Raw genomic sequence first — 13,717 nt, forward strand, 5'->3', positions numbered from 1 at the left:
TGGACTGTGGCCATCACGCCAAGTTCAACTGTGATACATCCCTTCATCAGTGCTCTGGACCAGTTTGTAAAGTTGAAATGGAAAGCCCGTCGAACAATGGGCCACCTCCCAGCTAGAGTCCCTGAAAATACCATTACAAAAGGCCTCCCCTACTGGGTGCACTGTACTGCTGGCACCTGCGGACAGGCGATCACTCTCCCCAGGTACCCCTGCCCTGCAGCCACGAGGATGCCTACTGGTGTCTGGGCTGGGGTCCTGGCCAGGCAGTCCAAGCGCTGGACTCACTTCCCGCCCAGAGGGGTGGGGTCCCTGAGCTGGTGTCCCACTAGGGGCCGGCTAGGTGTCCGTGGGATGGCTGCACATCGAGCCCCACCTGGGAAGCCCCCGGGTGGGTCACTGGCTGGCAGGCTCCTACCACCAGGAAGTTCCTGAAATCTACAGGGAGTTGGTGTCCCCACCCAGTTCTCCTGGAGTCTGAGCTCTGCTCCTGTCTGGCTCGGAGGGTGCCTGGGAGCGGCCAGGGGCCCCTGGCCTCCTGGAGGCGGCAATGGATGCAGCCCACAGGCCCCTGCGTGAGAGGGAAATGGATATATTGCCCCCTCCCCACAACACCACCCTCTTCTGGGCTCTGTCCTGAGGGTGGGGACACTGCATGGTGGGGTGGGAACTATGCTCCGCCCAGGACCCTGCTCTGTCCCCGGACCCCAGCTGCTGCCCATTTTTGCCCTCCGAGGAAGCCCCACCTGGCCACACCTGGGGATGGCTGTGTTTGCAGGTAACCCCTGCTTGGGGACCAGGCGGGGCCTGGGAAGGACTCTCAGCGGAAACCCAGCAACCCGGGGCCTCCCTGTCTGCGTGCCTGGCAACCAACTGCCAAGGGAATGCAGGGGTTGGCCCTGGACACTGCCTTCCAGGGGATGTGGGGCCCCTCTGCTCCCTGGCAGAGGCGGGTCTCCAGGAGGGACACTGAGCACAGCGTCAGATCCTTCAATGACACCAGGGCTCATGCTGCTTGTGGATAGCTGAGTGGTGCTCTCTTGCAGATAATTGACGACCGGGGTGGGAAGGGGCCTGCGGCCTCCACTCTCCTGCTTCCCAGGATGCTGGACTCCTCTGTGGCAGATCAAACGGCCCGACTGACCCTGAAACTCTTGGAGAAGGTAATACAGCCAGGTAGAGGGGTGCAGCTTTAAAAGGCAAGACATTGTTCCTATAAGAGCTCCTGCGTCTGAACAAATGCTCTCCTGTGGTTTTTAGCCTCATGATGAAGGACTGGTTTCTTGTTTTTTCTTCTGTGTTTACAAAGAACTAAGTAGGTTCTTCTGGCAGTCTCTGCAGCCAGGAGGCAGTCATGAAAGCACCCACAGGCCCAAGCACTTCCAAGGCCCCATGAAGGTCCCCCAAGGAGCTTCTGGGCTTCCTTCAGTGTTTTAGAGAAGACAGAGACAACCCCCTCTCCACCCATGCAAGACTGACATTCCTCAGGCTGGGCCTGGGGCTGGCGGCCTGGAGGACGTTCCTCACTCTGATTCACTCTTCTCTGGGGGTCTGCATGATCCTTCCAGCCCTGCACCTCCCCCCAGTCTGGTTGCCCATGGGCCACCTTGGAGGGGCTGCAGGGGTTACCCCGGACGGGCCCAGATAGTGGCTGCCCAGCCCAGAGCCAGCTGAGTCCTGCTCTTCAGAAAGCTGTGTGAGGGGCCACATATATCAGAGCATCTGCCTTTGGAGTTTAAAGTGGAACGTGTGCATTGTATGGAAGTGACACACACAGAGAGGGGACGATGACCCTTGCCGTCTGTCCCACACCGCTGTCGCACAGCTCTTCCTGCTCAGTCCCCTCCATCTGGGGCGCTGGTTCCTCCAGAACCCTCTGGGTTATTCCAGGAGTATGGGGCAGGTGCCACGCCTGCCCATGCCCTGCTCACACCCAGCCTGCACCTGGGGACCGAGCCCAGGTCCCCATCATAATGTCATTTCCTCACAGAAACTGCAGCAGGAACGTGAGGATGTGGAAGGGGATTCTGAGGACCCCCACCTCATGCCAGGTAAGAGCCGGCTGCATGGGGAACCCCCTTCTGCTCAGGTCCCTCCTCGTTCTGTGACCACAAATTGCGCTTGGTCTTGCTGCTCCATCCAGAGCTGAAAGCTTTGGTTTTCATCTTTACACATGCACAGCCCAGGGACTGTTGAGCGCATCCTCACCTTTAGTCTGAAAATACCAGGACTGGGTCCATCACCCCCATTTTGTAGATGAGGAAATAGAGGCCCATGCCACCCCAGATCCCGGGCAGGTGAGGCTGGAGTTCTGACGCGTCTGCACTTTGGTGCCAGGTTTGTCCCCAGGACACGAGGACCCGCCGGACACTGCCCTGCAGAGCGCTCTGAGAACCAGGAGGGACCTTCTGCAGAGACTCTGGGTAGGCCCGCAGTGCAGCAAGCCTTGGCCGGCGCTCAGGCGCGTGGGGGTGGCCGTGTCTGGTCTTTCTGGTTCTCTGGGACCCGTGGGTGGGTCACTGGCGTCCATGAGCAGCGAGCCTTGGCTGGCACCTGGGTCCCACAGTGGCTTACTGTCTGCGGGCTGGGCTGACAAGCAGTGCGGGACCAAGAGCCCTGCTCCCACGCACACGCAGGGGTGGAATGCCGCGCACAGCCCGCCTCCCACCGGAACTGGGAGTGGAGGCGGCGGGGCGGGGCCCAGAATGAGTCCGGGCCACGTGCTGGGTCCACCGACCCTGTGATGAGTCCGCGACTCTGTAGCCAAGGAGACTCTGAGGTGGCTGGAACCTGCAACTACTTCGCAGCGTTTGGTAAATTTCAAGAGCAGCGTTATTGTCACTGTGCCCCGCATGAGGCGCCACGCCCCTCTGCCACTCTGGTTGCCTTGCAGGAACAACACCTCGCGGACAAGCTCCTTCGTACCTGGAGGGCGCCGAGCACAGCAGCCCGCGGGCCAGTGCTGTCCCCACAGCTGCCCCCAGGGAGTTATGGCGCCACCTCGCAGCCCCTACCGGCCCCAGAGCTGCCGCTTCAGGTCATCCAACACCAGGTAGGTCTCCCTCCCAAGTGCCCACAGAGACCATCAAACAGGTCTTTCTCTGCGATGTCAGCAGCTTTGTGACCGTGGTCTGAGGAGGGTTGTTGACCCATAGCCAACAGGGTGCAGCTACTGCATCTACTGCCCTCAGGGGACCTCGGTGGCTCAATCTGCCAGTCCTGTAGGCCCCTGAGACAGGGCTTTGGGGAGGGCCAGCCTCTTCCCCTCCTTACAGATGGGAGGCTGGGGTCTGGCCCCAGGTCCTAACGGTTGCTCTAGGAGTAGTATTAGGAAATTCAGCCTCAGGAGGACCCTGGATTGGGGGAAGATGTGTGTCAACTCTTTTTCAAAATTTCATAATGAAGCTTAACGAAAAAAGGTAAAAGGGTTCCAGTTTTGAGAACCTTGTACCTTTTTTCATCATCTGGGTTGCAAACAGTATCAAGTGGCGGTGGCTTTCTTGAGGGAAAGGGATTGTATCAGAGGCCAGCTGGGTGCCCAGAGGAGGGACGCAGCTGTGGCACAGCGGGGCCTGGGGAGATCAGTGTGACGGGGGAGAAGACAGGGCCCATGAGGTGGGCAGGCCGAGCTGAGAAGGTTCTGCACTGGCCGGCCAGGAACACTGAGGGTGGCGGCAGGCTGGGTCTGGGACCCAGAGGACACTAGTTCTTGGAGAGAGGACTCTGGCAGCACATGGTGGGTGGTGTCAGGGATCCATGCTCACGGGGCCCCAGAGCCCCCTTTGCTCCAGGCTGTCTCCCAGCCCACGCCCTGTGGTCTTCACCTGGAACCCCTTCCAGCTGGGAGTGTGGGCTGTCCGTGTAGGAGGCTCCCTCAGCCCCAAGCGTGTTCACACTTCCTGTCCTTGACCAGGGCCTGGCCATGTTTGCGAGTTTCAGCCTCAGGCCCAGTGACACCAGGAGGGCACACAGGGCCCTTGGTCACTGGATTTCTAGAGGCTGGACTCAGCAAGGACAGGCAGAGTGCCCAGAGGGCCTCCTTGGTCCATGCCAGGGGGCAACGATGGCTGTGGCCAAAGCTGGCCAGTCATCTGTGTTTGCACAACTGGCAAGCTAAGCAGGCTGCTACATTTTAAGTGTTTGGGGGGAAAAATCAAAAGAATAATAGTTTGGACACACGAAAACGATATGAAATGAAGCCTCAGTGTTCATCCATAGTCTCAGTGGACCAGCCTCTTTAGTTGATGTGTCTGTGCCAAGCAGCTGCCTGGGGCCCAGATGGCCACTGTCTGGCCCTCCACAGAGAAAGCTTGCCCCCCACGGCCTGTGGTGCCGCCTGCGAACTGAGAGGGAAGACTGGGGGTCAGGCCTTGAACAGCAGGGGGAGGGGAAGGAGGATTGACAGCAAACGGGTTCCTGGGGCCCGCTCAGCACCCAGGGCATGCTGGGAATCCTCAAGCTTTTATTTTGACTCGAGAGAAGCCAGAGGTTCTTTTCATGACGGGGTCATTGGGTGCCTCTATGAAGCAGGATGAATGAAGCCAAGGGTTAGCGTAGCCAGCTGAAGCCAGGAAATGTGGGAGACATGAAAAATACCACGTATGCGTCAGCTCAGGCACCATAACAAAGTGCCACGATGGGCGGCTTAAACAACAGAAGTGTGTCTCACAGTTCTGGAGGCTGGAAATCCAAGATCAAGGTGCCGGCCAATCTGGTTCCTGGAGGGGATTCTCTTCCCGGCTTGCAATGCCGCTTCTCACAGTCATCACATAACAGAGAGAGCTCTGCTGTCTCTCTTCATAAGGGCACCGGTCCTATTGGATCAGGACCCCACCCTTATGACCTCATTTAACCTTTGTCACCTCTTCACAGGCCCTGTCTCCAAATACAGTCACATTGGAGGTTAGCGCTTCAACAGATGATGGGGGGGGGGGGGGCTTACACAAACATTCAGTCCATAACATACTTCTCCTAAGTGATGGTTACCTATTCAGCCATCAATTCAACCTCTAGGGTTAAGCATTTAAAGTTACCCTTGGATGGATGGATAGACAAATGGATGTGTGGATGGGGCTGGGGTAGGTGGATAAATGGTGGAAGGAAGGAAGGAAGGGTAAATGATGGATGGATGGATGGATAGATGGGGGGATGGGCAGGGATGGGTGGGTGGGTGACTGCTGTAGATACTACAAGGACACATTCAGGTAGCTAACCACCTGGCTCTTCCTAGGTCCCCCAGCCTCCTACCACCATCATTCAGCAGCTACCTCAGCAGCCACTCACTGCACAGCTCCCCGCTGCCCAGGCCTTCCCCACTCAAAGGTCAGGAAGTATTAAGGAAGGTAAGTGTTCCATATTAATACTGTATGGGCTTATGAAATTCTGTGCTCAAGGAAAAATAGTTGTAAGCGGGATGGTTATTGAGGGTCAGCTTTGGCTGCTCGACTGAAGTTACGTGTCCCCAACATGAAAACAGCTTGAACTTTGAGAAAGGCTTCCAGTCACTAGCTCTGCAAAAACCTCGGTTAAATTGCTTCTTCTTTTTAAATAACTTTTGAATACTTGACTTTTAAACTTGCTTTATTGGGATGGCATAGAGTAACTTGCACATATTAAAACGTACAATTTGATAAGTTTTGACATGTGCGCACACCCCTGAGCCATTACTACATCAAGAGAGGGAAGAAACCACCAACTCGAAAGCTCCCTCAGCCCTTTTCACTCCCTCCTTTCTGCCCCAACAGGCAACTGCTGATCAGCTCGTCACTGTGTGTGCGCTTGCATTTTCTAGACTTTTATGTGCAGGGAGGGAATCACACAGGATGAACCCTTTTGTACGTTCACTCGGCGCGATGGTTTTAAGAGGCATGACCGCAGCTGTGTCCCTTGGCACCGCCGAACCAGTTTCTGTGTCCTTCTGCCTGTTGACGGACATTTGGGATGTTTGCAGGTTTTGGTTACCACCCACAAAGCTGCCGTGGGCGTTCAGGCCCGAGTCTCCCTGCAACGTGTCCGCATCTCTCCTGGTGAATACGGGAGTGGAGCGGCTGAACGGCAGGCAGTATGTCCCCGCTCCCACAGAGCCTATACCACTGTGACCCCCCCAGTCGGAGGCTCCAGTCCTGCATGTCCTCAGCTGGCCGATTTAATGGGGGCGGTGGGCACTCACTGCCGTTTCAATCGGCGTTTCCCTAGTGACTGACAGTGCTGGCGCCAAGGACACACAGACCCGTGTGTAGGGTCGTCTGACCAGTTGTGTCCCAGTGACTGCAGCTCACTTGTTGAGTCAGTGCAGCATGAGCCAGTTCGGGTCCCACAGCTCACGCCTGGTGGTGCCGGGGGCAGAGCCGGCACTCTCACAGGGCAGCCCTGCCAGTGTGTCCCTGTTACCCCTTGTTGGTCTTTCCAGATGAACTTTAGTGACATCTGTTGGGTTCCAGAGGCAAACTGAGCAATCCGGGTGTGTGTGTGTATGTGTACATATGTGTGCTTGTATGTGTGTGCGCATTCACACATGCTTGTATGTGTACATGTGTGCTTATGTGTTTTTGCATGTACGCATGCCTATGTCTTTGTGTACATGTGCGCTTGTATATGTGTGTGCATGTGTGTATGTGTACATGTGCTTATATGTGTGCATGTGCTTATGTGTTTATGTGTACAGTGTGTGCACACACATGTGCTTGTGTGTGCACGTGTGCTTGTGTGTTTGTGCATGTAGATATGCTCCTGTCTGTCCATGTGTGCATGTATGTGCAAGTTTGTGCTTGTGTTTTTATGTGTACGTGTCCTTACATGTGTTTTGTGCGCATGTACATGCACGTATGTGTTTGTGTGTACATGTGTGTGCTTATGTGTGCACGTGCATGTGCTAATGTGTGTTTGTGTACATGTGTGCTTGTACGTGTTTGTATGTGCAAAGGCTCACGTACCTTAAAAGAGAAAACATGGCATTTAAAAATCACTGGCAAAAATGGAATGTTCCATATGTAGCTAGCTATTTAGAAAAAGCAAAGTCAAGTTCGTGCTCTTTATTCCAGAATGAATCCAACTGGTCAAATATTTGAATGTAAAAGTGTGAACTCTCAGAAGAACTGTGACAGCACTCGAGACTGTTGGGCCGTTGGCTATAAAGTCAAACACAGTGTCCTGTGCCACCTCCTCACCCACCAACTGGGGACTTGGGACACGGTGGCTCCTTGCTCACTTGACCTACTTGTCACTGTTACCCTTTCAGTCCCGCCTGTTAGAACAACTTCACAGAAATACACATGATATCATTCCACACAGGAAACATTGTTAGAATTTACCTCACCCTGTTCTGTATCTTGGGCCATCCTTCTGGAATCGTTTTCTACCATCTTGAAATCTTTCATAAGTTTCTTTATAACAGGCTACTGAATCTCCCGTGTTGTTTACTTTCTTGCAAATGTTCCATTCCCCCCCCCCCACTTTAAAAAGAAACCTTTTAGGGCCGGCCCGGTGACTCAGGCGGTTAGAGCTCCGTGCTCCTAACTCCGAAGGCTGCCAGTTCGATTCCCACATGGGCCAGTGGGCTCTCAACCACAAGGTTGCCGGTTCGAGTCCCGCAAAGGATGGTGGGCTCCGCCCCCTGCAACTAAGATTGAACATGGCACCTTGAGCTGAGCTGCCGCTGAGCTCCCGGATGGCTCAGTTGGTTGGAGCACATCCTCTCAACCACAAGGTTGCCGGTTCAACTCCCGCAAGGGATGGTGGGCTGTGCCCCCTGCAACTAGGAATGGTAACTGGACCTGGAGCTGAGCTGCGCCCTCCACAACTAAGACTGAAAGGACAACAAATTGAAGCTGATCAGCACCCTCCACAACTAAGATTGAAAGGACAACAACTTGACTTGGAAAAAAGTCCTGGAAGTACACACTGTTCCCCAATAAAGTCCTGTTCCCCTTCCCCAATTAAATTTAAAAAAAAAAAAAAAAAAAAAGAAACCTTTTAAATATATATGTATTTAAGTGTGTTTTTCCAGGACCCATCAGCTCCAAGTCAAGTAGTTGTTTCCATCTAGTTGTGAAACGCGCAGGTCACTGGCCCATGGGGGATTGAACCGGCAACCTTGGTGTTTATGAGCATCGTGCTCTAACCAACTGAGTCATCCAGCCGCCCTTTCCCTTGGGTCTTAAACACTAGTTTTGCTGCATATTCAAATCTAGGTCGATACCTATTTCCTCTGGACAGGTCCGAAGGACCCTTGTGATTACCCTGGGCCCACCCAGATAATCCAGGATAATCTCCCCATCTCAAGATTCCCTTTTAAAAATTAATTAACTTAAAATATTGTGGTAAAAACACACAAAATTTAGCATCGTGACCATGTCTGAGTGGTGATAACTATATTCATTTTTTTAATTTAATTTTTATTGGGGAATATTGGGGAACAGTGTCTTTCTCCAGGGCCCATCAGCTCCAAGTCAAGTCATTGTCCTTCAATCTAGTTGTGGGGGGCGCAGCTCAGCTCCAAGTCCAGTCGCCATTTTCAATCTTTAGTTGCAGGGGGCGCAGCCCACCATCTCATCCTGGAGTGGAACCCGCAACCTTCTTGTTGAGAGCTCGCGCCTAACCAACTGAGCCATCCGGACACCCCGTGATAACTGTATTCAAATGCGCCCCAGATCTGGGCCGGCTCAGTGGCTCAGGCTGTTAGAGCTCCATGCTCCTAACTCCGAAGGCTGCCGGTTCGATTCCCACATGGGCCAGTGGGCTCTTAACTACAAGGTTGCCAGTTCAATTCTTTGAGTCCCGCAAGGGATGGTGGGCTATGCCCCCTACAACTAACAACGGCAACTGGACCTGTAGCTGAGCTGCGCCCTCCACAACTAAGACTGAAAGGACAACAACTTGACTTGGAAAAAAGGCCTGGAAGTACACACTGTTGCCCAATAAAGTCCTGTTCCCCTTCCCCCAATAAAATCTTTAAAAAAAAAATGTGCGACAGATCTTTAGAACTTCCCATCTTCCCAAACTGAACCTTGGTCCCCATTAAGCACTACCCCCCACTCTCTCCCCCAGCACTGGCACCACTACTTCCTGTCTCTGGATCTGACTCCTCGGGGACCTCGTGTGAGGGGACTCATAGTGTTTGTCCTTCTGTCTGGCTTGTCACAGTGTAATGTCCTCAGGGTTCCTGCATGTGGCAGCTGGTGTCAGAATGCCCTCTTTCTTAAGGCTGAGTCACATTCCACTGCGTGGACGGACCATGTTTTGCTTGTCGGTCCATCCGTCCATGAGGATGGGGGCTGCCTCCATCCATCCCAAGATTCTTGACTTAATCACACCTGCAAGGTCCCCTTTTCCCTGTAACAAAACGCGGTAACAGGTTCAGGGGGTTAGGATGTGGCCATCGCTGGGGTCACTACTCAGCCACCACACTATCCAATCACATTGGGATCCCACAGGTTGTGAGCCCATTCTTTTTGGGGTTGGGGGTTCCAGTTCTTTCCAGTGGGGGGGCTAGTACAGCAGAGCTGACGCACACGTGGGGCCCGTGCCCAGGAATGAGATGTCCCGTTGTCACGCCACGGAAGGAAGGGAGAATTTCAGGTGCCCACAGCACTTCTCCAACGCTGGGTGTTCTTCCATTTTCACCAGCTTGGTGGGTATGCCATGGTAGCTCGCTCTGGTCTCGATTGGCATTTCACCATTTCATATATTTATTGGCCATCTGAATATCCTCTTTTGTGATGTGTCATTTAAGTATCTTGCCCGTTTGTCCGTCAGGCTGCCTGCCTCTCGTTGATTTCTAGGAATTCTTTATACATCCTACAGTGGCTCCCTTTATGAGCCATGTATTGCAAATATCAAGTCCCGTCTGTGGCCTGCCCTCTCCCACTTCACGGTGTCTTTGGATGAACAGAAGTGAATTTTAATACAGCTCAGTTTTCAGGCTTTTCCTTATGGCTGGTGCCTCTGGTGTCCTGTTTAAGAAGTCCTTACCTGCTCCAGGTCGTATCTTCTCCTATGGCTTTGTTTACCTTTCCCGTTCAGAGTTACAATCCATCTGGAGATTTGTGTGTGCTGTGGCTTACGGATCAATGTTATTTTTTTGCCATGGACATTAGTTTGACCCTGTGCCATTTACTGAAGACTCTGTCCCACTGTACTGATGTGTCCCTTTGTCATGAGGCAGTAGTGAATGGCGTGGGTCCATTTCCGTGCCCTCTGGTCGTCTTCATCTTTTCACACCTGACTGTCAGTGGGAGTCCTGCGGGCCTGACTGGAGACGCATCCTCCTCAGAGCTGCCGGTGGTGGGGACAGCCCCAGGCCCATGTCCTCGAGGGTCTCTCCAGGTGGGCTGCCAGACTCAGCCTCCCCACTCTTGTCTTGTGGGGCCGTCCCCACAGCTGTGGTGCTGCAGGAGTCTGGCTATGGGCCCCCATCCCCATAACTCCCCAGCCCTGTGGCAAAATCAGTCAGTCAGAGCTCTCCAGAGAAAAAGAACCGACAGGAGTTGTACACAGAAAGAAAGATGGGTTTTAAGGAACTGGCCCGTGCTATTATGGAGGCCTGGCTAGTCCAACATCTGCAGATGGGCTGACCGGCCGGGGACCCAGGGAAGCATTGTGGTTGAGTGGGGAGGCTGTCTGCTGGCGTGTCATGTCTTGTTGGAGCCCCTGGTCCTAGGCCTCCAGGCTCCTGTTTGTGTGACTGCTCCTAGGGGACCCACCTTCGTTTGGTGAGGCTGAAAGAGGCTGGAGGAAATGCCTAATTTCCAGGGCCTGGTTGCTGTGGAAAGGACCCATGTTTACCTCTCACACCTACAAAATTTACGTCATGGTATCCAGAGTTGGTGAATGTCTTAGTTTCCTGGGGCTGCCATACAAAGCACCACAAGCCAGGTGGCTTGAAACAGCAGAAATCTCCTCTGCCAGTCTGCAAGCCAGAAGTCCAAAATCAAGGTGTTGCGGGGCTGCACTCCTTCCAGGGCACGGTCTTCCTGCCTCTTCCAGCAGTGGCTCCGGGTGGTTCTAGGCGTCCTGGGCTTGTGGCTGCATTGCTCCAGTGTCTGCCTGGTCATCACATGGCCTCCTCTATGTGTCTCCCCTTCTGTCTCCATGTCCCTCCGCCTCTCTCTTATCAGGACACTTGTCCTTGGATTGGGGGCCCACCCGGAGAAGCCAGGCCCTTAATCATACCTGCAAAAAAACTTTTTCAAAATAAGGCCATGTTCTGAGGGCTTGGGGGTAGGACGTGGACACACATTTCGGGTGCCACAATGCAGCCCAGGTGGACCTGAGGCATCTACTAGTAGGAAGGCGAAGTGGAGGTGATTGTCCAGAGCCCACCTGGGCCCGGGAGCGCACCTGGGCCCGGGAGCGCGCCTGGGCCCGTCCACACACTTCACAGCATACACACCCTCTGACCTGGAAGTTTCACATCTGGGGAGGTCACAGACCCCTGAGCCGGTGGCCCTGGGGATCGTAATGCACTACATCTGTTTCAACACGCTGTCTGGAAGCTCTGTTCTCAGGTGAGGCCCCGCCAGGCCGAGCAGGCGGTGAGTGACAGCCCCACCCCTTTCAGACATGGTGGAGATGCTGCTGCTGCAGGCGGCACAGATGCACCAGGTCATCATGCAAAGCCTGATGCTCCAAGCCCTGCCCCCATCGGCGCTGGCACCCTCCCGTGGACCGCAGGCCACACCCCTGCACCCCACCCTGCAGGTAGGCTCAGCCTGGAGCAGACATCAGGCAAAGGAGGCCACCCAAGTCAACACCCCAGGACCTGGGCGGCTTCTCTTCTGGAATCTGTGCATCTGTGTAACTCTGAAAAGCACAGTTTGGGCTCTGGGGGGGTCTGTGATGAGCTGTGAAGCCTCCCAGTGCTCCCCTGTTCCCCCAGATGAGGAAGGGGTCGTGCAGTCTGGGGCCCAGAAACCTGCCACCTTGGGCCAGGCTCTCCCAACGCTCCCGTCCCCTCCGGCTCCGCCCACCCCGGTCTCTGGCCCCGCCCGCCCCCGGCTCCGGCCCCGCCCACTCCGGGCTCCCGTCCCGCCCCAAGCCCGGAACCCGGCGGAGGGGCAGGCGAGCCGCAGCGCCGCGTCGCGTTGAAATGGGCCGCTGTGTGTGCCGATCTCCCGCAGCGGGCTCACGCCGCCGTCCCGCGAGCTGAGAAGCGGAAGCCGCCGTCCGTGCACCACCACCACCACCACTACGCGCCCCCAGCCCCGCTGCAGGCCGTCCCTGCGCCCGGCTCACCCGCGCCTTACTCCGTGTGGTCCCCGGTGGCCCCGGCCACCGCCCTCCCGCCGGCCGCCAGCTTCCTGCCCACCGTGCGCCACGTGACCGGCCCTCCAGCCGCTGCCCTGAGCGCGTAGGTCCTGGCGGGGCTCAAGGCCAGCTTGCTGTGGGCTGCGGGAGGACCCCAGGCCCGGGTCGCCCCTTCCCACCCCTGCCGAGAAGCCAGTGGACGTCCGGTCTCTGTCAGGCCCGCAGGGTGCAGCGGGGAACCTGGAAAGGACCCCACGGCGTCCTCCCGGGGAGCTGCCCGCTGCTTGGGTCATTTGTTCAGCCCAGCAGGGGGGCTCTGGGAGTGTCCAGTACAAGCACGGTGGGCGAGGGCCCCAACCCAGCCTGGCAGCAGGAGCCAGACCCAACAGTGACAGCACCCAGACATCTTGCCTTTCCTTTAGGGTGGCATCCGACGACGTCCTGCCCGCTCAGGTTCCGGGCGTGTGAGCCCCACGATGGCCGGCCGGTCCTTGTCCTCCCAGCAGAGGAGTGGCCGGAAAACCAGGCGCAAGCCCGGCAGCCGTCCCGGCGGCGGACTCGGGAGGGTCTTAAGGAAACAGGGATTTCCTTAGGAAAGTTGCCCTGGAGCCACAGAAGGAAAGACCCATAGATTTAGCCACATAAGAATATAAACCTTCCTACGGGAAAAGTACCATAACCCGTCAAATAGACTGAAAACTGGGAGATCTGCTGTCCACCCGGGTGGCCGTGCTGAGGGGCAGAAGGAGCGAGCTGCAGAGTGTGAGCTGATGTCCTGTGAGGAAAGCGCTACTGTGTGGCTGGACCCACATGCAGCCCAAGTCCTGCTCCAGAGATGAACCGGCAGAAGCTGCACATGGCCACCGGACTCTGTTCCATTTGCTCTTCTGCTTCTCTTGGAAGAACCAAAATGAATACGTTACCTTTACTGTCTTTGGTACGTTTTCTTCTTGGAATTATGTCCTCTTGCTGTTTTAATAGTCTTCATGTAAGTGTCATTTTTAAGTATCACGACTGTTTTCATGGCCCCTTTGGGGCAACTGATCTGGTTCCGTACAAGTAGGAGCCCTGTCTTCGCATCCATGGACGGTCGCGGGTTCTCCCGAAGGCTTGTAAGAGGAAGCAGGGCGCCCTTGGAGCTGCCTTTTCACTGCACACGGACTCCCTCCGGGCTGACCAGGAGGTCCGTGCCCACCGGTGGGCTGAGCCACGTCTCTCGATGAACAAAGGTCTGACCTGATTTCTTATTTTCACATTAACTTTTTCTAATCTGGCTTTTCTCTTTGGCTTTATTTATCATCATTATTAAAACTCAGCTCAGTGCACCTTCTGTGTAGGAAAATCCCAGCTCTTCCCTCGTGTGTTTGTTCCCCGTGAATGTCCTTCACTCTCACAAGGACACCTCCTTTGTGGGGAGGCTGCTGCTCCCCACAACCACACGTGGGTCTCCAACTCCTGCCGGTTCCTACAGCTCACT

The 13,717-nt window shown here is 55.3% G+C and overlaps 1 protein-coding gene and 1 long non-coding RNA gene across 3 annotated transcripts; one reads left to right on the plus strand and one right to left on the minus strand.

Annotated features, from left to right (window-relative positions):
- The first annotated feature begins 877 nt into the window (after positions 1–877).
- Positions 878–13,582, plus strand: C17H21orf58 (chromosome 17 C21orf58 homolog). Of its 2 annotated transcripts, XM_074320922.2 has the most exons (8): positions 884–1,160; positions 1,988–2,048; positions 2,335–2,420; positions 2,891–3,049; positions 5,228–5,339; positions 11,555–11,665; positions 12,124–12,343; positions 12,663–13,582. In XM_074320922.2, exons 1-8 carry the CDS (start codon positions 1,101–1,103, stop codon positions 12,706–12,708), a joined length of 855 nt encoding a protein of 284 aa, XP_074177023.2. In that variant the 5' UTR covers positions 884–1,100; the 3' UTR covers positions 12,709–13,582. The 2 variants fall into 2 exon arrangements, with proteins under 2 accessions (XP_088650387.1, XP_074177023.2); XM_088794261.1 differs by having other exon boundaries at positions 878–1,160; positions 11,555–13,582.
- Positions 5,560–11,689, minus strand: LOC148754720 (uncharacterized). Its single transcript, XR_016019766.1, has 2 exons — positions 7,966–11,689; positions 5,560–7,462 (listed from the first exon to the last, which is right to left on the minus strand). It is a non-coding gene; the product is annotated as an uncharacterized LOC148754720 (long non-coding RNA).
- Positions 13,583–13,717: the final 135 nt, after the last annotated feature.

The sequence above is a fragment of the Rhinolophus sinicus genome, chromosome 17 (genome assembly GCF_057876585.1).
Source record: "Rhinolophus sinicus isolate RSI-liver-muscle chromosome 17, RSI-T2T, whole genome shotgun sequence".
Taxonomy (NCBI): Eukaryota; Metazoa; Chordata; class Mammalia; order Chiroptera; family Rhinolophidae; genus Rhinolophus; species Rhinolophus sinicus.